The following is a 25,824-nucleotide window of genomic DNA, read 5'->3' as shown; positions in this document are numbered from 1 at the left end:
AGGTAAAGTTACCACTATCAATTTAGGGGGACCAGGATTTATATGTTTTTTTTAATATGTCTGACTTGTTTAACTCTGTCAAAAAATATCTGCTCTCAAAATTCCTGTGGGGACAGATAATTGAGAGTACTTATCAGCTAAAGTCTGATCAGTTTATTTGTATCAGCACCTTGCAACACAAAGGGTGGCAGCCTACCACAAAGGAACAGCCATGTCTCACTTTCCTTAGACAAAGGAACCACTCTCACCAATGTGTATGGTACCTGCTGATCTTCTCCCACACTGCTCGGACACTGCATGAGGACTCCTGGCCCATATTCTTGCAGTGTCTGGGCTGCTGGCTCGACTTGTGAACAATCCAGGTACTCAGACTCTGTAGTGCTTCATGCTCATGTCCAAGAGAACTGTTTATTATGTTTACATAGAGCATGAGCAATGTGGAAAACACTAGAAATATTGCACCAGTGGTTTGGTTTTTGGACAGCGTTGGAAATGGTGATGCAGCTGCTCACATCATGTCTGTATGACGAGGTGTGCAATATGCCATGAGGAGCCAAAGCTTTGCGCTTTCATTTGGGAAGTGCCCACCTCTGACACGTTCACTGCTTGCTCCTCTAGTGCCACAGTTATGCACTTAGCTGTCTGCTTTTCTTCGATTTCACTTGGAACTTGTAATTTTAGTACAAAAGCACAGTTTTTGAAACCAATCCTGCTAATCCACAAGACTGTTCCCCCTCCCTCTCCTCCCCCCTTCTCCCATCCCATCCCAACTCATCCCATCCCCCATGCTCCCACCAACACATACCTCCTTCCCCTCCCTCTCACCCCGGTCACACAGCAAATATCCTGATGCTGCAGTTCCAAGCCATGTGTCCGCCCCAGCCTATGCGATCCAATGGTCTCTGACCAAGTCCCTTTGTTCAGACGTTAATACAAAACACACAATAGGAAAAAAACAAAACAAAAGGAGCCAGACACAAGAGGGAGACACACTGCCGGGCTCCAGCTCTGGCCTCTGAGCCCTTCAGCTAAGCTCCACAGCAGCTAGGCTCTTGGGGTGCCTCCTTTCACACTCAAGGCTGCAGGTCCCAAGGTTTCCAAGGTGCATAGGAAAAGGAAGAAAGGAAGTAAACTACAAGCCTGTTTCTGTTTTAGGTTCCCCCCCATCCCTTTCCCTCAACCCAATGGCTGCTGGAGGATATTCTTGACTCCGACAGGTCTTTTCCCGTCTTCCAGTGAGACCCTGCCTGGGCACCAGGTTCACTGTAAGTCACTGGTTCCTCTATGGAACGTGGGCGATGGGTTTGGCAGTGAGGGGAGGGAATGGAGCACGTTGTGGGGGGATGACAGGCTTTTGTCTCACAGCAAGTTGCGGGGAGATGTCAGGGAAGGTGAGAGAAAAGAGCCAAAGGAAGCCGGTAAAGCTGGCCCTCTGCTTGATGTTTGTATTCAAGATTTCTCCTTGGGGTGGCTTCAGCGTGCCAGTGCTGGCCTGTTGTCCAGTCACCTCTTGCAGCCCTGCTGAGAAAAAGCACGTGGTGGGGTGCTTCCTGCTGCTTCATCCTCTGGCTGGCTGCCCTCGTGCCCGCTGGAGATCTCTGAGTCGCAGTCAAGTGCCTCATAGATGGTAGGCAGTGTGGTCTGCTGGCTGAGGCGCTTGCGCAGGCCCACAAGCAGTGGCTGTGGCATGGAGGAGACATCCACATTGTTGCCGAGGTCAACCCAGGCCAGGCAAGGAAACTTGTTCATGTCCTTCATGGTGTCAGTCAGCTCCTTCATGGTTGCCCGTGTCAGTCGGTTGCCATTGAGGGAAAGGTGAGTGAGCTTGGGTAGTGCCCAGAGGAAGGGCAGCAGCAGGCGCACCATGTCATCATTCAGCTCGGTGAAGCTCAGGTCCACAGAGGTGAGGTGGTCCCCGTTGTTCTGCAGGTAGTAGGCCATGCGGTGGACATCCCGCATGGTCAGGGGGATCCCTGACAAATCCATGGAGTCCTGGCTCACCTTCTTCTGCAGACTGGTCTTCAGGCTAATGATGTAAAGGTGGGGAGAGAGAGATATCATTATGGGGACGTCATCCATGTCTCACCCAAGTGACAAAGCACTTGGGACAGGGGCGAAAATCATTAAGAACATGGGCTAGAATGTTAAGCAAAGGGTTAATGGAGCTCACTGGGGAAACAAGCACAAGGTTTGCACCATGCCCCACAGTAGACTGTGTCCTGGGGTTTTCCTGTATATTCTCAGCACTTACACATAAACTTTGCCAGAACTGGCTAAACATAGGATGCTAAAGTGTCTTCCACTAGCGCATTTCAAAGGGTTTGTCTGTACATGCATGTACAGAGGCTCATGTATAGAAAGCAAAAATAACCAAGGCAAGCAAATTTTCCAAGTGCACTGGTTTGTGCTGTGTGTGTGTGCCACCTCTCCAGGTGAATGACAAGGTCTGCTGCAAACAGACTGTGCTGCAGAGGAGAGCAGTGTCAAAAGGCTGAGAAGTGGGTATTTTATCAGGAAAACAATCTATAGGCAAACTGCACTCCATGAATGGATTTACTGCATGTCTCTTTAAAAGCCTTCCCAAGCAGCACTTAGTCAGTAAGCAGCATCAGTGACCGCCTGTGTGGTCTCTATGGTCAGCAGATCATCTGGGATCTGTTGCAGCTGTGAGGAGGCAGGGAGGGCTTAAGGGTGCTAAAAGAAATCTAGAGAGGTGGTTTCAGCCATTTTTCTTTGCTGTCTGCCTGGCAAGTGGAGTGAGGATGAGGTAGGCAACCTGTACAGCAGGCAAAGCTGTGCTATGGGGTTGTTGGGTATGCAAACGGAGCGGGGTGTGGAGTTTTATGATGGACTGTGGGTTTGTGAGAGTGCTGTGAGCAGTGGGAGCTGTGGGGCTAAAGGAGCTGTTGGGAATATGTTGCAAGATTGAGTAGAAATGTGTGTTGGTGTAACACAGGAGAACCTAATCTTTTAGTGTAAATTATCAGCCTTGCTGTCCTTTCAGACACATCTAGCTTTACGGATATGGGAGCCCTAGCAGGACCCCCACTAGTGTCATTAATCATGTGCTCAGTGGGTCTATAAGTGCCTTGTTGAGCTTGGGAGGAGCCGGGTGGGTTAAGAATTAACCACCAATTTGAAGGTCCCCACTCTTCCTATCTGGCTCTCTGTAGTGTCCTGCACACCTGTGGCACAGCCAGTCCCTGAAAGCAATGGGTACATGGGGACATGCAATTTCCTCGGAGGAGGCTGCAGCACCGCAGGAGCTCCCATGGCAGGTGAGAATGTCCCTACGAGCCTTAGTGTTGCCAGGCCCTTCTGTAGCTGTGGGGAGGATGTGACGCTGCTTCCATAGCTTTGCTTTACATACGCAGTTCATGGCATCCTGGAAATTTCAGTTAATAATAATCCCCTATGAGATAACATAAGTGAATAAACGTGCGTCATGGACACACTCAACACTGGCAAACTTGTAGCTGTGATTCCTTGCAGGAATGTGAAGTGGAAAGACCTTGTGGCCTGTCCTGTCAATTCTCAAGCCCATAAATCCCTGCTCTGGGTTTAGCAGCACTTTGTTCAGGCTGCTTCTGTGTGTCCTTGTGCTTCCAATGGGAATTCACTGTGGAAGGCTGAAGCTGTATCTGCAAGCATACCTTTGAGCTAATGAGCTCTTATGATAGAGAGGTAATAACAGTACAGAATAACTTATTCTCAGACCTAAAGGTTTAGAAGAGCCTTCTGTATTACTTACTAAATGTTTACACTTTACATGACCCAGACTACTCCGCAGGATCACAGGAGGGGCAAGGGAAGCAGTGTTTGTGCTGTCAAGCAGCAGAGACTAATGTACTGGTGGATTATAATTGGTCTGAAAGCATACAAGTGAGTTCTCCAAAGGGCCTTCACTTCAAGATGGTACTTGATATCTCTCCAATATCAGGGCCCCAGAGACAGGATTGTGAAGAATTAATCAACCACATTGCTTGTAGCAGCAGTGCAGTTCTCATAGCTGCTGCAACAGCAGTAGTTGTTGTGAACTGTGCATGCTGCAGTCTGGATGGCAGAGGGTTACTCTCCCTTTTCCTGCTAATACAAGGGGTGCTTGGTATCAGCCCAGGCTGCGTGGAAGCTGTATTTCTTCAGCTCTCCTGGAAAAACAATGTGTGCACTTTTTTGTTATAGTTTGTCACCCACTGGCAGTGGTGTAGAAAATTTACCACAAAAGAGGATGCAACTTGTATAAAATCTATCAGGGACTGGCCTCAAATCTGGAAGAGTCTGATGTCTCCCCTGGCACAATGTTATCACTTTAGCTGTGCTGGATGTTTTATCTGGGTGTTTGGTACAGGGTACTTGTTGTTCTAGCAAAATCAAGCATCAAACGCCCAGTGGAGGTGTGCATTCATATTGGTCAGATTAAGCAGGGAGAAATGAATCTTGAGTGTAAACCTGACTGCATAGGGGAAATAGTCCCCTATATTCCATAGGGGCTGGCATAAGAGATGATGCAGAAGCCTTCTCTGGTGTGTTGTTAGTTTAGAGCAAGACTTTGTTGGGGGTGTGGGGGGATACAGGATAAACAAGCATAGAAGCAAGCTTGTAATCACTTCAGTGCCTGTTCTTTGCAAATGCTGCCTGTGGCTCCTGGTAATTCTCTTCCCCAGTGTTGTCAGCCCATGGTGCATCCTGAGGAGGGGGAGCACAGAAAGGAGACCTAAATGTAGGGACACCCCCTGCCCCAAGCCTTGTTTGAGTCTGTGCAAAGCCTCCTCTGACTTCCCTGTTGTAAAGCTACAAGGAACAAGCCTTGGTGCTCCCAGTTTGGTATGGGAATGGGAACCAGGCTGGAGTGGGGACCACTGGAGGGCACGTCTGAGCCGGCACCGCTCCCTCTGCCGGGCCTCAGCATTCAGGTGCCGTTTTTACTGCTGGGTGTGCAATAGCAGCTTTCTTAACAGGGGACGAGTCTGAGTGGCTCTTCGGGTCCCCTTTTGAGTGACTTGGCTCTGAGCGCAAACAGTGATAAGTGAGGGGAAATGTCAGAAGGACGAAAGCAGTGTGCTTGTCTGCCCGTTAAGCCTCCCCTCCTGTTGACTGTTATGCAGGGACTGCAGTAATAAGTCATGGATCGGCTCTGACCAGAGCAGGTATCTTCTGCTGCTCTCCCCAGCAACAAGCCAATACCCCAAGGAGGCTTTAATCAGGCAGACAAATTATCTTCCCATAATTGATTCTCCAGACTGGACTGCTCCTGGCTGAATGTGCTTAAAACCTCCTGCCTCCTGTCCTGTGCCAGAGCCCTCCCTCCCTCCTTTGCTGGCTTGTTTTTCTTTCCTTTCCTGTGTTTTTGCTGCTTCCTTTTGCCCTCATTGCTATACCTGCCAGGGTGACTCTAGGCTTCCTGTCTTGGAACTGTGGGCTCCTCCTGTGTTTAAGTTGTTCTCTTGCCTATAAAAATGCCTTTTGTAGGGATGTGTCTGTAGAAGCCTCGCCCTGGCGGACGTAGCACCTCATGCTGCAGCCAGCCCCCCAGCTCTCTGGTAAGTGCTGAAGCATGAGATCTGATGCCCCACGCATGCTGTGAACCCTGGCAGCTCTTCTCCTTGCCTCCTTGGTGCTTCTGTGCAGCTCCAAGAGGTGCAGCTAAATACCATCTCTAGGGCAGGGCACAGAACAGCTGCCTACTCCTCCTCTATTGCTTTAGAGGTAAATATATCTGCTGTCAGGAAAAGGACACAGAGATGTGGGTAGATGCTTTACTTTGAATTATCTGACACTTGGTATTTTTCTGGAGCTCTGCTAAGCTCTATTTCTCTTGGCAGGGGGGGGCGGGGGGGCACAATGCACAGGACAGCAGGCTCTCAGACACTTGTGCAGCAGCTGAGAAAATGCCAGGTTTATTTCCAGGGAAATGGGTCATCTATTATCCCCTAATTTCTGCAAGTAAAATAGGCTTAAAGATTGCTTCAGATGCAGAAGCTTTTTTTGTTTTCTTTGTGTGAGACAAAATAGCTACTTAGCGACATGGCTCTTGATGCCCATGGGACTTGTGGGCAGAAGACTGCAAAGCACCGGAGGCTGGATTAACCTAATGCTACTGCAACTGGTGCTGTGTGCAGATTTATAATTGTGAGGATTTGCATCTAATGAGGATCTGAACCCTGGATGCAGGGAAGCAGACTGTATTTGTATTATCTGCAGCAAGCTTAGAGAGGAAACAACCCCCCCACTCCTTCATATACTGGAGAAATGGCTGCAAGTGAAATTCTGTGAAACTTTGAGCAAGAAGCAAGGGCAATCAGCAACCAGCCCCCTACTTGCCGGCCTGGAGCTAGATGCAGCATCTAGTGAGGAACAGTACCCACCCTCCCTCCTGTTTATAAGGGATCAGCACCCTGCTTGCAACCCTTGTTCAGATCTGCTGAGGGATGAGACCTCTTCTAGGTACATCTCCTTGTTTCTCTCATGTGAAACAAATTTTTCCTTGCATAGTTCCCAACTCCCTCCTTGGGGTCTGGCCTTTCTCCCACAGACATGCAGGCAGCCTTCCTTCCACGCTCACTGCCAGTTATCCCTTCCCTAGGTGCCAACTCTACTCTTCAGCAGGCATTAGCCAGCGGTCCCAAGGCTGCACCATGAGCCTGGCGATGTGATCCACCCAGGATCAGTTCAGGCATCACAGGGGTCTGAGGGACCTGCAGACGTCAGAAGAAAGCTGTCAGTCAGAAATGTGGACTGAGAAAGGGATGAACCCATCTTGTGCCTCCCTTGGCTTTTTTTCTGGGATAAAAATAATCTTCTCCCCATGTAAGGCTCAGTCACTGTTCCTGCCTCCTGGGAACTCAGCTAACATAAGCAAATTCAGAGCTGTCATGAGATGGAACAGTTAGGAGACCTGAAATTAATTGCTAGTTTGTCTCCAGGAGCTGTCCCAAGGGACCTAACCCTTAGGTCCTCTTCCAAGTCCTTCTTTTTGAGTCCATGAAGCTGAGGACTCAGCACATTTATTTTATTAGCACTGAATCCATTCAATTTCTTGCTCGCCAGCTAAATTCTTTGGTGGCTGCAGAGAAAGGGTGTAATGGCTCCTGACTTTTGCTGTGGTGGGACTTGCAGTAGCCACAGTGGTGCTTGGCCTCATGTTAGCTTTATGGGGTTTGGAGGGGCTTGTTAAGCCCAAGAATGTTCAGGTTCCTGGAGTCTCATTTCCTTGTCTCCTTGCTATCGAGGCTGGGAGGAGACAGTATGAGTTGGATAGGGTTTCAATAATGAGGGATGACCACTACTTTTTGCCTGTCTCTCTGGGGAATTACATGCTTTCTACCCCTCCTCCTTTTATTGTTATATTTAATTTGCCTCCAAATGTAAAATATTCCTGATGCCAGAGACTCCTGTCACTGTGCATCTCCTCCATTAACAGGCACTGCCAGTAGTGGCTAATTAGCTAAGAGTCAGGTATCTATTGGCTGCTCTTCCTTGCACAGAACCTAGCGACAGGCATGTCTGGATGGCTTCTCTGCTTTAAGCAGTGATTTAGGGGATTGACTCTGGGCTTTTTAATCACCTACTTAGCGTAATGTGCTTGCTTTGCTTCCCTGTGGCACAGCGTGCTGCCACGGAGGGCTGGCTTTAGCTGCCTCTAGTGAGACAGGAAAAAGGAAAGAGAAGCCTCATAAGCACTGACGAGACTAACCCAGCCCAAGGTGTTCTGAGGCTGGGCCCAGCACCTCTGAAGACGGAGGCAGTGCACAAACAGGCCACTCCCATGAGGAGTCCCTCAGTCACATCTCCATCCTTGAGCCCCAGTTCTTTTGATCAACTGTGGGGAGATCCCTCACTGTGGAGAGAAGGGAGTGCAAAGGTAGCCTTTCTCCTACCACCTTCCCTCTGCAGCTGGGGTGGGGCATGGATATCGGTAGGCGCTGATGCAGCCGAGTGCCTCTCCTCCTGGCTCTGCTGTCATCTTTACTCTGTCCTTGAAGGTGTGTTCAAGTGAGCTGTGAACCGTTGGCCTTCCTCCTGATGCCACTTGATCCGTGATCTCTGGTTGTTTCCCCTCATTATTTAGGTCTGTCCTAGCAAAGCAGGGAATAATGCTACCTCCTCACTGTAAATGTCACATATCAGCCTATGTCCTTGTCAGACCTTCAACTATGTAAGAGTCATGAAGGCAAAAATGTCTCTGCTGATTCCTTTTAACTACCATCTGCCACCCAACCTCCATTATTTCACTTACTGTCTGTCTCTCTATCAAAGTGTCCTGCTTCTCCTGCCTGCCAGTCTTGGACTTCTTATCTGTGACAGGGCAGGGTCAAGCTGCAGGATGAGTCTTTCTACCACCTCCAACAGTCTTTGCAGATGTACCTTCCTCTTTATGCTGCTGGGAACCCTGATCATTGGCAGTGTTTGGGACTCCCCTGCACTATAAGACGAGGGGACAGTTCCTGCCTCTCTCTACAACTTATTGACCATCTCATGTCTGTCCAGCTGACATCTCTGTGAGCAGCAGCTTCTTGAAAGCATTGTGAGGGGCAGTTTCTGTACACCCATATGATTATTGTCATGTGTCTTCAGTTAACTGACTGGTATTCTCTAACTTGGCTTCCTGTCTCTAAAGCAGGAATGATGGTGCCTATTTACCGTGTTGCATAAGGGTGACATGAAGCTGTCGTTAATATTCACCTCATGCCATGTGAAGGCAAGATCTAATCTGCCAGAGCTGTCATCTGCAGCCCTGAGTGATGTTTTTAAAAAAAGAAAAAAAGATCCAAAGCCCTTCAGAGCTTTTTCCTTGCAATCTTCTAGACACAAGTGCTTTCATTGCATTTTAAAAGCGCATCTAATACCACAACATCCGAGCAACGCATATCAATCAATAACTGAGAAATGGAGCAGTGAGCCCAGAAGTTATACTCTGTCCTCCACCCAGTTTTGAATTAGCCAAGATGAAATTCACTCAGATGAGCAAAGTAAAACTATGGTGAGACTTGTGAAAAGGAAAGCCCAGATGCATGCAGTTCGGGAGTTATTAATTCCACACACACCTGCCTTTGCTCTTCCAGAACCAGCCACTCTGAGAAATCTGAGTTTTCTTCTGTGCCAGGAACACCCTGATTGTAAAGATCACCCTGAGTTTACTGCCTTGGTGTTTTGTGGATTCAGGTTTGATGCTTTGTGCTTGAGGAAGGAAGTAGTTACACTGAAGTAGCCAGCTCTGGGGATGATGCAAGTGGAAGATATGTAAGGTTCCCTGACATGACTTTGCTAAGACAGGTCAGTTGTAATCCACAGCTTCTTGACTGCAGTACTAGGCTGCAATCCAGCTCTCCAGACAAAGGCTGTCTTTACCTGATACCCTTTTCCCTCTCCACTCTGAATTGCAGTCCAGTGTGTCTTGCCCTCAAAAAGTAATACACTCTCTGGGTTTGTCCCTGTTCTGGAGGCACATGGAGGCACTTACACTAGCACATGTAACTTTCCTTAATTAAGCATGGCAGGAGGCCTCAAAACTTCTGAAGACAAGAATTAATAATATCCAGAAATTCTGCACCTGTCAAAATTCCACAGAAGTGGTGTTGATAACTTAAAAAGCCTACGTCTGTGTAGACGAACATTTCTTAATCCATTACGCTTTACACTATAAATGTCAATTTAATGAGAAAGCAAAGCTGGAGTTATGCAACACTCTAGGATGTATTCTGCTCATTATGTGTGAGTGATCTATACAGCTGTAAAATGGTGCTAAAACTGAATTCCCATTAGGATATAACAGACTGAAAACTGTGCAGTAAAGTCACAGAATCATTTAAGTTGGAAAAGACCTTTGAGATCATCAAGTCCAACCATTAACCCAGGACTGACAAGGCCACCACTAAACCATGTCCCTAAGCGCCACATCTACATGTCTTTTTAAATACCTCCAGGGATGACCACTCAACCACTTCCCTGGGCAGCCTGTTCCAGTCCTTAAGAACCCTCGCCATGAAGAAATTTTTCGTAATATTCAATCTAAGCCTCCCCTGGCACAACTTGGGGCCATTTCTTCTTGTTGTGTCGCTTGTTACTTTGGAGAAGAGACCAACACCTTTCAGGCAGCTGTAGAGAGCAATAACATCTCCCCTGAGTCTCCTTTTCTCCAGGCTGAACAACCCCAGTTCCCTCAGCTGCTCCTCATAAGACTTGTTCTCCAGATCCTTCACCAGGTTTGGTGCCCATCTCTGGACATGCTCCAGCACCTCAATGTCTTTCTTGCAGTGCGGGGCCCAACACTGAACACTGTGTTTGAGGTGTGGTTTCACCAGTGCCGAGTACAGGGAGACAATCACTCCCCTTGTCCTGCTGGCCACACTATTTCTGATACAAGCCAGGATGCTGTTGACACCCCTTCACCGGAAACCTTATCCTCCAGCTTTTGAGGTTTTAATTTTAAAATCCCCAGAGTAAATCCCCCAAGAGCTCAGCTTCCCTGTTTGATAAGGCAGCCAATGCAGGCAGGGTCAGCTGCAAGTGGGGTGCCGGCTGTTGACTGGAAACTGCGGATGTGAGATAGGATTTTGCAGGGAAGGAGAGTGGAACCCCTTGCTTTCAGTGTGGCCAACTTGTCCGAGTATCACATGGGCAGCAGAAATAGTGTATTTGGGGGACTACACAGCTGGGACACTGCTAACCATTGTACAAGGGAGACAGTCACTGTCAAGCACCCGCAGGCATGGATATAGAGGGCAAACTGCCTCCCAGCATCACCTTTGACAGTTTAGTCAAGCAGAGAAACCAGACACAGCCCAGGCTGCATCTCTCCTACTCGTTTCAGCTGCTGTTGCATTGAGTCCACTGAGCTGCAATAAGTGTTCTCCTTCGATGTTTCTGTATGAACTCCACTTCTGACCTGTTTGTCAAAGGAGGAGCACTTGAAGAAATGTATCTTATCCTTTCTGCTTTATCATGGATGGCTCAGGCTTGTACTTGCTGGATGTTTCAGGTCCCACTGAGAGTAGATGGGGATGTAACTACAGTTAGTTCATTTCTGACCTGCTGGTTTGTTGTTTGGTGGTGGGGAGAAACACTTGATGTGACATCCGGCTTCAGTATTGCAGGTCCTTTCCATCTCCCATACCACATCTCCATAACAGCACAAATGTAATTAAAACCTGGCAGATGTTTTAAGCTCTCTGTATGGCTGGGCTTGTTAATTATCTCCTGGACCCATCTAACATGCTGCCAGAAAGCGGAAATTGCGTTTGAGAAAAGAACAAGGGGGTCCTGCATCAGCTTTGTGAAAGCCAAAAGCCAAAGCCCAGGAGACCACAAAAGCAAAAGGAGAATTCAGTTCCTGAATGTGGTCTCCATGCACCGATTCCTCCTTGCTGTCCCAAATCCCCACTAGATTTTAGAAGTGCCTTCAAAGTATTGCTGCTGCACCTGTACCTTTTAGAGGACCTTGACAGCAAGAAGGATACAAGCTAAGAGCACAGGTTCAGAGACAGAGATTACAGTAAAATACTCCCACTAGCAGAGAGAGGGAAGTGGAGAATTCCTATCTGATAAAAACAGCCTGGCTGGACAAAATTAGGCCCTGGTATCTTCAAAAGAAGGAGCTATTTCTTGCCTTTCTGCTCCTGACAACATCCACTTTCTTGCAGCAGCCTCAGATGCCAACTCTGCAGGTATCTTTTGCCGCAAACTATAAACCAGTTCCTCTCCAGTCTTAAAAGAGGAAGCTCTGCTGTTTAATATTTAATCAAAATTATTTTGTGCCTTATGTAACACCTTGCAGCTGCGCCTGGCTGCCAGGCAGGGTCACCCATTTTAGACCTGTATTTCCCTCCATCACACATTGCCTTGCTGCCTTGTCCCTGCTTGTGCTCACAGATGCTCTGTACCTGGCCAGCACTTTGGGCCTGACCCCTCTGTGTGGGATTTGGGCTCACAGGGCCCAGAGCTCTTAGTCTGGCCACAGACCCCTCTCTGCGTTGTTAGTAAGTGATGAGTTTGCAGCAGGCAGTCCTCTGTTCTCCCCAGGCTGTGAAATCAGAGGGAATACCTCCAGTTTGACTCTCCAGCCTGGAGTCCCAACTAGAGGTTTGCTCTGCCTGCAAACAGGAGTATGGAGGCAGCGGGTTGAGTTAGGAGCAGCAGGGAGGGATTTTTCACTTGGAAAACCAGAATGAGGCTAAGTTTCAGCAAAAAGAAGCTTGGAAAGGAATGGAGACAGCTACCCTCTATCAAGTTCTGCCTGTCTCTAGCACTTCTTATCTTTAAGCTTTTCTGTCTTGGGAGGGGGTGGGGATGAGGTCAGACCTGCTGTGTTTCCTGCATCTCCAGCACTCTGCAGGATCCCATAGGGAAAATGTCAGCTGTGTGGGTCTGGAAAAGGACTCGCTCAGCTGTGGTCCCTTGGTCTTGTTCTGTGCTGTGGTTCCCACCTGCAAACCAGCACAAACAGTCCTGCCCTGTGGGGTGCTGGAGATGATGGCGTTGAAACTCACAGAGCTTTTGGATTCAGTGATAAAGTGGGGCTATAGGTATGAGAGGCAGATGGCCTGGAAATTATGGCATTAGGGATTTTATTCCTTAAGATGCACTGGGGATCTGCCTCTGAGTCAGAATGAAAGGTACAATGGAAATGTCAATTCCCATGGGGGATTTTTAAGTTGCTGGCACACGCATCAAAGACTGAAAGTCTCAGAAAAGCCTGAGGCTATTCCCAGAGTGCTGCCAATTTTGCATTTCTTTTTAGCCAGTCCTGCATTTATTCCTGTGAAGCTAATGGGGCTGACAAGAGCTTTTTTCTTAGTCACTTCTCTGTCTTCTTCAGCAGTGGTGATCTGTGCCACAGGAACAGACTTTGCTCGAAGAAATGAGGAAAGAAGGGGTGGATTTAAAAGAAGTAGGGATTGCTCTTTATCTGGTTAGAAAAAACAGCAAGTGTCAAGGAGAGAACAAGTGTGGGTGTCTGAATATGTTTGTAGTAGTGGAAAGCAACTGCCATCCAGTAGCTGTCAGTGGCCAATATACTTTGAGCTGGGTTCCCTGTGCGTGAGGCTCTGCACCATCTCAGGTCCCTCTCCTGGTCCTAGCAAAGAAGTAGGAGTAAGGACAGTCACCTCTTTGCTAGTCACTTCAAAGTGGTTACTGCTGAATGGGGTGATTAGCTTGTGGTTGTGCCTCGCTGGCATGGAAGTTTTACTGGGATAACAAGGACAAAGTGGGATGCAGAGCTGAGGGCCCGCTCAGCTCAGCAGATGGGTGTGCATATCTGCAAGACTGCCTGCTTTGGCCGTGCTCCTAAGGCCAGACACCCTGCAAGCCCTGTCGGGAGGGTTGTCTGCCCTGTGCAATCAGTGGGATTGATTTCAATGCACCTGGGAGAGGCTGAGGAACTGTAAGACTATATACAAAGGAGTCAATAGCAAACCAGACCAAGGAGAGGGGTGTTGGTACTGACCCTGTGCCATTTGGCTGCAGTTTTCTAAGAGACTGAGCAGCGGCTGCCATGCAGGTTTTCAGTCCTGCCCTTCTCTGAGAAGAGCAGTAGTGGCAGACTGAAATGGTGCTTGGCTGCAGCGCAGTTTCTCCCAGTAGATCCCCCTCTGTGCCCATCCACACCATCCCTGTCAGGCTGCTTACCACACTTGGGACTTCCTCCGGGGCATGCCGTGCCGGTGCCATTTGGAGTGGGGGGTTAAGTGGTAAATCAGCTGCCTGCAGATCCTGTCGGAGGATTTCCAGGGGTCGTATTCCTGAAAGAAGAGGGACAGCTTAGACTCTGCCTGCATCACAGCAGAACAGGAAGCAAGGTGGAGGACAGAGGAAGACCAGAAAGGAACAGAGGTGGTAGTGGAGCAGGGGCGTGTGTATAAGGGAGGAGATGAAGAGGAAGAGAAGATGAAAGAGGAATGGTGGGAAGGCCTGAGATGCCTCTGCCACATGCCATCTCCTTTTAGGGTAGAGGAACAGTAGGAGTTCTGCACTGCCAGAAAGGACCCCAGCTCAGCCAGCATGTTTCTGCCCAGAGTGGGGCTACAATCTCACACCCTACCCAGGAGGAAGTGGAGCTCAGAAGAGGGGGTTATTTTCTAGAGCTGTGGGAGGGGCTCTAGAGCAGTCTGACTCTAGGCCAGGCAACACCCAGGAAGGCAGGGGTGGCTGGCAATGTGAGAAGGGCTCTGTGCAAGGACCCCCTATGCCCTTTTATTCAAAAGATCTCCACTTTCAACAAAGCCCAGTGTAGGGACAGCATGGGTGTCTCAGCTCCTCACTGCTGTATCCTTAGCAGCACCTGTCGCCAGCTGTGCAGGCAAGCTGCCAACTCATTGTGTTACAGGACTATGCTAAATTTCTGTCAGTTACCTTGTTGCCGTGCTTCCCAAACTCTTAACTGCATACTGTCTTTTCTTTGGACTGACTACCTGTTACCCTGATGTGGAAAGTTCAGCAGTCAGCACGTTTGCCCCATCCCCAAGGTGCTTCTTGCTTGGAGAGATGTGCCCCAGCACATCCCTCCTGCAGCAGCACCTCCTGCTTCTCCTGCAGCAGAACCCTGATGCTGCTCCCTCCCATGCTCCAGCTGGGAGATGCTGGGACAGGGAACCAGCGAGTTTCCCATACTCCATCTTACTTCCTTGCAGTCCATTCTGCTTCTGGAAGTTTGAGTTCGGGAGCTTCTCAATGCCAGTAGTTCCCTCCAGCCCCTGCAATAACTCACCAGGAAAAGATGGCACCAGGATGGTTGCTGCCTTCGTGGGTTTATTTTTGCATGTGTTCTTTATCACCATGACTTTGAACAGCACCCCTCTTCTCTGGTGAAGCAGAATGGCAGCTGCTGAAGGCTGGGATTTCTGCCCCCTCTATATTTTCCAAATGCTGAGACACCTGCATTCCCATTCTTCAGCCCTCCAGCTGTGGTGCAACATGTGCATTTAGGGATTTGATAGGTAAACACATAGTAAAGCTGTCAGGGAATATGCTAATTTATTCTTTATAGCAAGCAGTTAAAGTGCTGTACTGTGGCCCAACAGCTGCACTGTGACTTTCCTAAGCAGTCACTGAGTCAGCTGAACTCCCCAGGGATGCGCTGCCAGCATCGGCTGTTCTGCTGTGCCAAATGGAGGGGGATCCCAGCCTCAGTGCTCAGCCGAGCACCCCCTGATCCCTGGCCCAGCTCACCTAGGAACCCTACAGGGACTGGCCTGTGCCCCTGGGTTAGGTGCCTTGTTCTAGACTACTGCTGTGGTGGCAAGGCTGCAACTGGCACCCTGCAGTCACCTACAACAGCAAATGGTTCCAAGTGGGTGCACGTGCACACCAGGCTTCAGCACAGAAGCTGGCACGATGCTCTGTGAGCATTTGTTGGCTCACAACTGAGAATTGCCCTCCTGTTCTTTCCCGTGTCCTCACTGATTTAATTTCCACTGACATACTGGGAATTGCACTCAGCCTGCTTGCCTTTACGCAGTTACACCCACCAGATGCTCAGCCAGGGTCAGAGAGGGAATGTGGTCTGCAGGTGTTTGTGCTGGGAGGAGTGCTGGTGCTGTAGGGTACTGAGTGCCTCCAGCTCCTTCATTACATTCCTGTTGGCTTTGAGGGGCGGCTCAGGTGCTCAACATCTTTCTTGGGAAAGGGGAAAATCTTATCGATATAATGGTTCACATGTCAGTGCAGATAAGCATGTGCATCTATAAGACATGAAAACAGAGGAGGTGGGGTATATGCAGGTATATGAAAATTGTAGTGTGTTATCTGCTAGGCACCAGGGTACTGGAGTAGTGTAATGTCCCCTCATGCTGCCTCCCCTGGAGGGCACTGCACAGCGTGAGGCTGGAGATGGTCTGGTAGAACAGCTGGAGAGGTCAACTGAAGTATGGTTAAGAGGTACTACTGCTGCAACCCACCCTCTTCCTTTTTAGATACTTATAAAATTTGCACAAAAATTGTGCTTGAAAAGATTTTTTCAGGCTGCCTTTCAGCCCAATGATAATGATTAAACTTTGGCTAAATGTAGTTTGTCTATTGAGACCTGACTGGTTAATTGTTATCAGAGAGCCTCAGGAGATGGCAGAACAAGGTTAGAAATGCCTCCAGTCTACACCAGGCATTCAGTGTGTTCCCTAGGGTGCTGCTGTTTGCTCTGAGCTGTGTGTACTTAATATCTCTCTCTGAATAAAGAAATTCACTCTATTGCTCTCCTTATAAAGCAGACATGACACTTGCCAAGCCCGATGAGCAAATGGATGTATTGCAAATCCAAGTGTTTGTGGTAACAAAGGGCAACAGAAGGAGATGCTGGTGTTGCAGTGGGGCTGTGGTATCTGTGATGTTTGTGTGCGCTCAGCCCTGCCTTTTTTTGTCTCTGCTTCCTTCATTCTCTGAAGGAAAGCGCTGGAGCAGTGCAGTGATACTGTGCATGTTAATACATTTGTTTCTTCAACCCTGAGTTGCTATAGATTCCTACAGCACCAGGAGATCTGGGAGGTTATACAGGGGATGTAATGTTGCGTTAGGGTAGTTAGATGTGGCAAAGGGCTGGGGAAGAGAGAGGTTCTTCTTCTCCTACAGAGGCAAGAGCCTGGGCAGAGGTGCAGAGATCTCTGTCCCCCTCTGCAGCCCCATAAGCCACCATAAACTAGCTGCTTTGAACCTCTGGGGCATACCAGGGAATGTGGCACCACCAACCACCCCATATATTTTTATCTGGCCTGTACCCCATCATCAAGTTTACTGTCGGCATAAAAAGTAAATTCCTGATTTATGTGCATATAATTGCCCCCTCTTTCAGTTTCATTCATGTTCTGAGGTAGTTTTAACTGATTTCTACAGAAATATGCACAACAATCTATGTGCTACCACTCCAAGGGCATACGCTGGCTGGTTCTGAAGGGCTGTAGAGCACCAGCCCACCCCATTAGGGCTCTCTTTGCATTAGTGCTGTGGCAAAGTATTCATTGAGCTGAGGGAAGGGTTCACCTTTTTGGGACACTGCAGATCTCTAGCAAGGCTCATCAGCAAGTCGTGAGAGATGGGATCCACCAAGTTGAGAAAAGTTGCGTTTTTGTATAGCACTTCATTGAGGAATGTTCCTTCCAGTCCCAGGTCCTACAAGAAAAACAGTCAGTCAGATACACGGGCTTCCTTGGAGCTATACCCATGAGGTGTTTTGAAACCAGAAAGTAAATCTGATGAGGTGCCAGCTGGTTGCTCCATACAGGAAACCATCTAACAATGGTGAAGCAGCTGTTCTGACCCAGCATCATTGTGATGGGGGATGTCAGCAGCCAGAGCACTGAATGAGATGTAGTGTTGAGCTTACTCAGCTTAGGGACTGACCTTGTTTCCACCTACCACAGGAAGGTGAGAGCGGCATCATTTCCAGGCTCGCTGGAGCCCAGAGAAAATTAGCTCCAGAGAAACTCATGGTTTTGTCAGCCTCTATGTGTGAATCTGCTGAAGAAGTCAAGCAGGAAGGCTGGCTCTAAACCTGCTTCTCCCGCCTCAGCTTTTCTGGAAGAAACAAACTTTTCTCAGGTATTTAGGTACTGCCATATGCTCTGGTGGTGGCTGGCTGAGCAAATGTCTGGCCCACCAGTATGACTTTAGCTGTGCTTTGAATTTCTCAGTAAGTGTTAAGCACTGGCAGTACTGTCTTTTGCGTGTAATGGTAAATTTATAGGTAGCTCTACACAACAGTCATGGGAAGTCTTCTTCCCGTCTTCCATAGTGTGACTCAGAGAACATATGTGGTCCATGCAACTTACCTGCGTGGACCAGGGTATGGAGCACTTTTGGACATGCTGGAAGAAATCTCATCGTCCTTGGGAACAAAAAGTCTCCCCAGGAGTCAGATGGGTGATGCTGCAAAGATCTAAGCTGTTTCTTGCTAAGAGGAAAGCTAAGATCTAATATATGACAAAGTTGTCATTGCAATCAGAAGATACCACGGAGCTGTGAAAAAAAATAAGCATCTGGGAAAAAGAGATCACATACATGAAAATACCCTGAGGGCAGAAAAAAATACCCCAGGAGTAGAAATGTAGAACAAAAAAGCTCCCTAATGGGGATAGTGCTGGGTTTGATTCAGTTGACAAGGAGGGCTCAGTTGAGGGAGGAAACAAGTCCTATGCCCATTCTGTATGCTGCTGCCAGGAGAAATGAATAAGCAAATGGGTGCCCCATATGTTCGCGCTGCTCCGGTGAATGTGTGCTTCAGGCACCACCCAGTGAAAGAGAGCTCAAAAATAAAGGGGGGTGGGGGGAAGCTGGGTGTATGCAGCCATGCTGACAGAGGTGTGGGGTCTTAACCCTGAGCAGCAATCAAAGCCAGCGCTGTATCCACTCTCTCCTGCTCTGGATATCCTTGGATTGAGCAGAGAGCACAGTAACAAAGAGACCCTGGCTACAGATCTGGTGGAGAAAGGGAGAACAAATCAAATGCTTTACAGCCCCATCGCTGTGTGTACACAGATGATACCCATAAGCAATCAAGGAACCCAAGCAGTGGATCAGTCCTGAAGGACAGACAGACACAGCTGGATGTGGGCCAGAAGCGTACCAAGGCATCACGCCAATGTCTCCCTTAACCATAAGGCTTCAGGGAAACGGAGCCTCCTACGCCAAGTGTAATATGCACAGATGAAGTGAGCTACCGAGAGGATGGCATGGCTGGGCATGCAGCAGTGGATGTCAAAGCAGTAATTAAACTCCCCCAATTGGAGCTATACCATTAAGATGAATCTGCATTCCCATTATAATCCTGCCTGCAAGGGTTTTATAAATAATATAGCTGTAAATACTCACTTCATGTTGATAGCCCATAAATTCTTAGCCCAGGGGCATTTTCTGGTTAATCTTACTTATTTCCCTCCCTCTTTCTCTCTCTCTCTCATTTCTTGGAAAATTGTGTACCACCTAAAGGGTGGCTGCAGACAGCAGAATATGCTAAGTCTTGCCAGGTCAGTTGGCTTAGTGCTGTTATTTGAAAAATGACACTTGGCCATTGTCTCGGCACAGGGAAATCAGATTGTACCAGACTTTCTGCTGGTGCAAGTCTAGTATCTCCCCTGGCTTCAGCTGTGCGATGCCCACTTAGACCAGCAGGAAAGCTGATCTGTCTCTTGCAGGTGGGACTGGTAAGATGATGAGCAATGAGCTGTCCAAGTGTTTCTGTACAAAGCAAGCGTACGTGAGTGTACACCCGTGGTTTGGTTTTTCTCTGTGCAATCTTCTAGTATGCTGGGATCTTAAATCTCTGTTGGTGGATCTGCTTCTGCCTGGCTTGTTTGCTTTCCTTTATTACACCCTCTAAGCATCCAAGGAGCAGTCCACAGCTCTTCGGAGTCTGCAGATGGCAGGTCAAAAAATACTGGCAGATACAATTACATCCTGCAGGGTACATCTGCAGGGCTGGACAAGGTCTGTGTCTGCTGGGAGCAGCAGGCTGCCTTGCAGCACAAGGCATGCACCTGCAGCCCGTGTCCTCTGGTCTGGCTGAGTGTGTCTGCTCACTTGAGGCAGCTGCAATTCCAGTCCCACCACTGCTCTGCCTTCCCTGTGGTATTTGCACCCTGGCCAAGGCACAGTGATGAGGTATGGTGTTAAATATCCTCACTGTGCACTAGAGTGAGCAAGGTATCTCTCTTTTTACAGGTAACAAACTGACCCTCACCTGGGACACATTAATCCGTGACTCCTGAGAGCGTGTTACTGCAAAGGTAAGCCAGTCTGTGTAAGGAAGGATGTGCTGAGGACCAAGCTAAGAGCTGGATTTAGCTGAGGAGTGAGGGAAATTTATAAATAAGAAAAAAGGCTGATCATAGTACTCTTTGAAGCGGGCATTGGACATGTGAGGAGGACTGGTTTTGATTACATGCATGACCCCAGGACTGGCCAACAGTTGTGTTTAGTTGTTGAAGGGTGTGGTACGCATTAGTGGTGTAGACCTCTGTCTCTGAAATCTTGGAGCACACAATGAACTGGAGGGTTTAGGGTGGTGTTGGATGGGTTCCTGGCTTACTTGGCGAAGGAAGGCTGTTGTGACGACAGGATGCACGCCCCAGTGCTGTTTTGAGCACATGAACTGTTTCAACATGGACAGGCAGAGATGGGGAACTGCACAGGCAGTGGACAAAACGTGAGTGTTCAGGACATGGTAGTTCTCAGCGCAGATGTGGGGAAGCTGGGTGTTTGATCCTGAAAGGAGCTGGCATACTGCATTGAAAGGAGGGCTTAGAAACGGCCCTCCATTCCAGATGGCTCCGTGACTTAGCATTCAAACCCTGGCTATTCACAGATGGACCTTCTGGAGACCTCCAAAGTCTGTGGAGGATTTCAGTGCTTCAGTCTCAAGGAGAGAGGTGCTGAGCACTATAGAAAACAGCATTCTGTATTTCTGGCCTCTGGCATACCCTACAAAAGTCTGTTCGTGTTATACTGCCACATTCCTGAAGTGAGTGGTTGCTTCTTTTTCTTCACAAGCTTCTTATAATAGTGCCTTTCCAATACTGCCTTTGAAATCTTACTCAAGCCTTGTCTGCCATACCAGTGCATGTATACAGGCTTTCTGATGAGGGTTAATCTGTCTACATGCATGGCAAAAAGAGCATTTGTGGTGCTGGTAACAATCCTCACATGAACACCAAGGCAGCGGACAGAAAAAGCAGATATGTAATTTTTGGTCCTGTAAATTCTTACTCATGAGTATGCAATTTGCTGGTAGCCCGGGGTACTGACCACCACTGTTGCAAGTGCTGTAAACCCAGGACATTCAGAGCAGAGCCAGGGCTGTTGGTACACCTCCCTGCCGCTGGTACTATGGCTGTACAGGCATCCCAGCGAGCCAGTCCCTGCTCCAACACACTCACACCCAAAGGTTAGTTACCACTATGGCGAGAAGTCCAGTATGTTCCCAAGATGAGGTAGGTCATTACCTAATGAAGCAACAAGATAAGTTTTGTGTCTGAATCAGAGGGAGGATTTGTCCCCCATGCTACTGATGGCAGAGTTGCCTGCAGTCTGGGGGAGCCGAGTTTGCCTGGAAAGTGATGGTAGCACTGAGTGATGGAGGAGATGGCTCTGTTCCAGCAGCAGGGCTCTGCCCTCAGCATCAGTTTGGCACCATGCTGTCTGCACACTGGCTTTTCTGTTCCTGAATGGTGGCAGACAGAAACAAGCTCCCACTTATGCACTGACCCCTTTACCTCTCCTCTCAGCCTAGACTGTCCCAGAGGTCCTTTCCAAAACCATTTTGGGTTCTCCCAAAGACAGATCTTGGCCAGTCCGGCTGGGTGGGCATAATGGGATGTGGTAGCAGTGGGATGCAGTGGCTTTTCTCTGAGGGGGTATCGATCCTCAGCACAGCCAGGGGCTGGCATGGAGGGGTGTGGATGGCTTGGACATCCCTCTTCCAGCGTGCAGCACAGCCCTCCTCCCAGCCCCTCTTTCCCTGCCTCCAGGCCGTCGGCCAGGTGCCCCTGCCAGGCAGGCAGTCGGGGAGGTGGCAGGCTGCTCCCGCAGTCGGGGAGGTGGCAGGCTGCTCCCGCAGCCGCTCCCGCCTGCCGCGGCGGTCCCGCACCGCCGGGGCACGGAGCGGCGGGAGCTGCACAAAGAGCCCGGCCCGCCGCGCCAAGGGGGGCTGCATACCCGTACCACAGGGGAGGGGGGCTTGCGAAGCCCGGCTCCCTGCCGCACCCCGCCGGGGCGGGGGGCCCTGCAGACCCCGGCCGGCACCGCCCGCGCCAGCCGCGCACAGCCCTTTGTTGCCGTCCCTGCCCGCCCCTCCGGTCCTGCCCGCGCTGCCCCGGAGGTGGCGGCCCCGGGGCCCGCTCCGCCCGCAGCATTTTACCTTCCTCAGCAGCCTGAGGATGTGCACGGCGTGCTCCCGCTTGTGCTCCCGGATGGTGGCCTGGATCGCCCGCAGCCACCCCACCCGCCGCACGTAGGGCGCCGGCGAGGCTTTCCGCAGCACCCCGGGCAGCTTCTGCGGGTGGAGGAGCAGGGAGGAGAGGTGGAAGTCGCCCCGGCCGCCCTCCAACCTGCCGGCGCAGGGCTCCTCGGTGCTCTCCTCTTCCAGGCTGCTCTGCCGGCTCAGCCGGGAGCCCATGGCCGCGATGCCGCCGCGCCGCTCTCCGGACCGGGCGGGCACCGGGCTCTGGGCCGGGGGAGGTGCCGGGAGAGGCGGAGGGACCGTGCCGCCCCGCCCGGTCGGCTCCGCCCCGGCTCCCCGTGCTCCCCGGCTGGTGGTTCCCGGCGCTCCCGGAGGAGCAGAGCCCCAGCGGTATTTTTTTTTGCCCGGCTCCCTGCCCCAGCACCCACCTCCCCAGCGGCTGGGCAGCTCCCGCTGCCTCTTCTCCCGGAGGCGCCTCCTCCCCCCGGGTTCCTGCTGCTGGGAGATGCTGGGTGGAGAAGACAAAGGAAGAAGCGCATGCTGCCGGGACCGCTCCTTGTATCCAGGCATTTCGAGGAGCTCTTCTTCCTGGGCAAACTCTTTGAACACTGCAAAAGGTTGTCAACGTTAATAGTGGTTCAAAACACGCCATCTGGCTGGGACTGTTTCTGTGGGCTGTTTTCTATCAGTCTGCTGTTGGACCCAGAGGAGGTGTTTTTACAAATCCAGAAAGTGGCAGGAATTTTGCCCACCACCCGTCGTCTGCAACTGATAGTACGATGCTGGCACCGTTCCTTACCTGCTGTGGGTAGAAGTGTTTTCCTTGTGTGCATTCCTCCCTCCTCCAGCAGTGCACAGCAAGTTTAGCACATGCTTTTCCTCAGACAAAATCGCTGCCATCTGACAAGATGATAAAAATCAAAGCCTGGATCCCATCTCCAACAACTGAGATTTTGCAGGCAGCTGAGTCATGCTCCCAGTACAACCAGTGGCTCAGCCTGACCCTCCACTTTCTGGAGCTGGAGCCATGGTCTCACTTCTGTTCAAGACTGTCACCACACTGAGCCCTGTTGCCCATGACAGACCGCAAGTCCCGCACACAGAGCAGGAGTGTCTGGTAGCTGTGATGTGAGGACACACGGCTATAGGAACAACCTATAGGGTTCCTACTGCCTTCTGCATCCATTAGACAAGTATCATCCAATGCAGAAGAATCTGTTCTTGTGGCCATTTGGTCCTCAGTTTGGTGGATGGCTGTGGCTCTTTCCTGTACAGAGCCAGCAAAGTTCATTTTTCTTCTCAGCATTCCTCAGAGCTGTGAATGGGGATGGAGATGTGGGTGCTCCGCATCACTCCATTCTCTTTCAAATATTCCATGGGTGATCTCAGTCTGGCTTGAAAGGACAGGGGCAAAATGGGCACTGGACTCTAAAGCAGCCTGGCCAATGCATCAATTTTGTCACAGTGTTTACATGGGTTTCTAACCACAATTGGCCGAATTTTGATGGCCCTTCTCAGAATTTTACTCAATGTGTGATCAGACAAAAGCCCTGACTGTTCAATTCCCAGTTATTCCCTCTTCTGCTCTATCTAAGCAGCTGCAAGAGAGAAGTTAGCATTGATAGTTTGTGAGATATTGCTGAGCCTGACTCAGGCTAATCCCATTTGGAGGGAGTAGATGCCGAGAAGCTGATTGCTCATGGCTTGGACATGTGTCCTCTGTGCTGGGTTAAAAGCTGGATGGATGGCCGAGCCCAAAGCATGGTAGTAAATGGAGTTACATCCAGCTGGCAACCAGTCACAAGTGGTGTTCCCCAGGGCTCAGTATTGATGTTAGTCCTGTTTAATATCTTTATCAATGATCTGAAGGGGAGGGGGGTGTCAAGTGCACCCTCAGTAAGTTTGCAGACTACACTAAGTTGGGCAGGAGCGCTGATCTGCTTGATGGTAGGAAGGCTCTGCAGAGGGATGTGGACAGGCTGGATTGATACACTGAGGCCAATTGTAAAATTCAACAAGGCTCAGTGCTGGGTCCTGCACTTGGGTCACAACAACCCCACACAACGCTATGGGCTTGGGGAAGTGTGGCTGGAAAACTGCCTGGTGGAAAAGGATCTGGGGGTGCTGGCCTGCTAAACATGAGTTAGAAGTGTGCCCAGGTGGCCAAGAAGGCCAAAAGCATCCTGGCTTGTTCAGAAACAGTGTGGCCAGCGGGACTAGGGAAGTGACTGCCCCCCTGTACTTGGCACTGGCGCGGCCATACCTTGAATCGTGTGTTCGCTTTTGGGCCCCTCACTGCAAGAGGGACGTGGAGGTGCTGGAGTGTGTCCAGAGACAGGCAATGGAGCTGGTGAAGGGTCTGGAGCACAGGTCTTATGAGGGGAAGCTGAGGGAACTGGGGTTGTTCAGCCTGGAGAAAAGGAGATTTGGGAGGGGATCTTACCACTCTCTACAACTGCCTGAAAAGAGGTTGTAGACAGGTGGGGGTGGGTCTCTTTGTCAAGATAAGAACTGACTGGACAAGAGGAAATGGCCTCAAGTTACGCTAGGGAAGGTTTAATTAGGAAAGATTTCTTCACTGAAAGGGTGGTCAAGCACTGGAACAGGCTGCCCAGGGAGGTGGTGGAATCGCCATCCCTGAAGGTGTTTAAAAAATGTGTAGATATGGTGCTTTGGGACATGGTTTAGCGGTGGACTTGGCAGTCCTCGGTTAACGGTTGGACCTGATGATCTCAAAGGTCTTTTGCAACCTAAATGATTCTGTGATTCTAAGGACTTCAGGATCTGGTTGGAGAGCTTTGAGAGAGGCTGGGTCAGGAGAAAATAATTTGTATGGGGTTCAGCATTATGGCTCCAGGACTGTCACCGAGAGCAAAGGGAAGGACAAAAACTGCGTGGCTGGAGCGATGGGTAAAGGTGTCAATGGTGGGTGGTGCGGTGGCCTTTCCCTGCCGTCTGGCAATTGGGCAGGCTGCCTTAGATCTGTGCTTTTGCCTGCCCTGTTCTGTGAGTTTTGCTGGAAGGAGAAGCAGCAATAGCAGGGTTTGTAACAGAAGGATCAGTTTAATAGCAGAATAGCTTTGTATAGCTGGATTGTCTCACAGCTTATCTCCGAGAGTCAGGAGAAGGAAACATAATCAGCAGTTTACACTTAGGCGGGGATGAGACCATGTGCATTGTTCTGAGGCGGTGGGAGAACCAGGGCAAGCAAGCTGCTCAGAGGATGGCACTGTTACCAGGATACCTTCTCCTCTGTGTGTGACTTGAAAAAATCCCGCCACAGATCAAATCCTCTTAACAAACGAACAGTTGCGGGAGCAGTGCAGCTGTCTCTTGTCTGTGTGCTTTAAAACTGGAAACACTACAATAGCGTGAATAATAGGAGCTAATGAGAAACACACCGATTCTCCGCTTGGTTTTACGGAAGGAGAATGGCTGGCTGGCAGCCCTTTGTAAACTAAGAGGTAATCCTGCCCTCTTTGTGTGTGCACTTTCAAAGGGCACATGACAGTGAGTGCATTTCTGTAGCTAAGATGGTCAACAAGGTTTGCTGCATATAGGGGGAGGAGGCAGGAGTTTGCTTCGGAAGAGTAGATTCTGTCAGAAACTGCATCCTTTGGTCCTCTGCAGCCCTAGGAGAGACTGAGCCAGTAGGTAAGGATGCAAGACCTGGGAGATACCAACCTACAGGAGTGTCCCTGCTTTCCCTTTCCTCTTTGCTGCTGTGACAAGGGCACCTGAAAACTCTGCAGGGAGACAGATCAGCTCATGAACTTGTTGGGTAGGACAGAGTGGGGACTGTAGGGCCTCTCCCTCCCTCTCTCAGGTCATTCTCTCACAGTGACCAGAAGCTGTGGTTTTGAGGCTTGGAAAGAGGATTTCTTTGCCCCATCCCAGTGGATATATTAACACCTCTCAGAAGGATATTAACTTGCTTGTAACCTTAA

General features: G+C 49.8%; 1 protein-coding gene across 1 annotated transcript; it reads right to left on the bottom strand.

Moving 5' to 3' along the window:
• Nucleotides 1-379: 379 nt before the first annotated feature.
• On the bottom strand, nucleotides 380-22,490 carry LRRC75B (leucine rich repeat containing 75B). Its single transcript, XM_005445245.4, has 4 exons — nucleotides 21,836-22,490; nucleotides 16,966-17,094; nucleotides 13,627-13,739; nucleotides 380-2,026 (listed from the first exon to the last, which is right to left on the bottom strand). Exons 1-4 carry the CDS (start codon nucleotides 22,445-22,447, stop codon nucleotides 1,504-1,506), a joined length of 1,377 nt encoding a protein of 458 aa, XP_005445302.2. The 5' UTR covers nucleotides 22,448-22,490; the 3' UTR covers nucleotides 380-1,503.
• Nucleotides 22,491-25,824: the final 3,334 nt, after the last annotated feature.

The sequence above is a fragment of the Falco cherrug genome, chromosome 1 (genome assembly GCF_023634085.1).
Source record: "Falco cherrug isolate bFalChe1 chromosome 1, bFalChe1.pri, whole genome shotgun sequence".
NCBI classification, from domain to species: domain Eukaryota; kingdom Metazoa; phylum Chordata; class Aves; order Falconiformes; family Falconidae; genus Falco; species Falco cherrug.
This window is presented reverse-complemented; position numbering and strand designations above follow the sequence as displayed.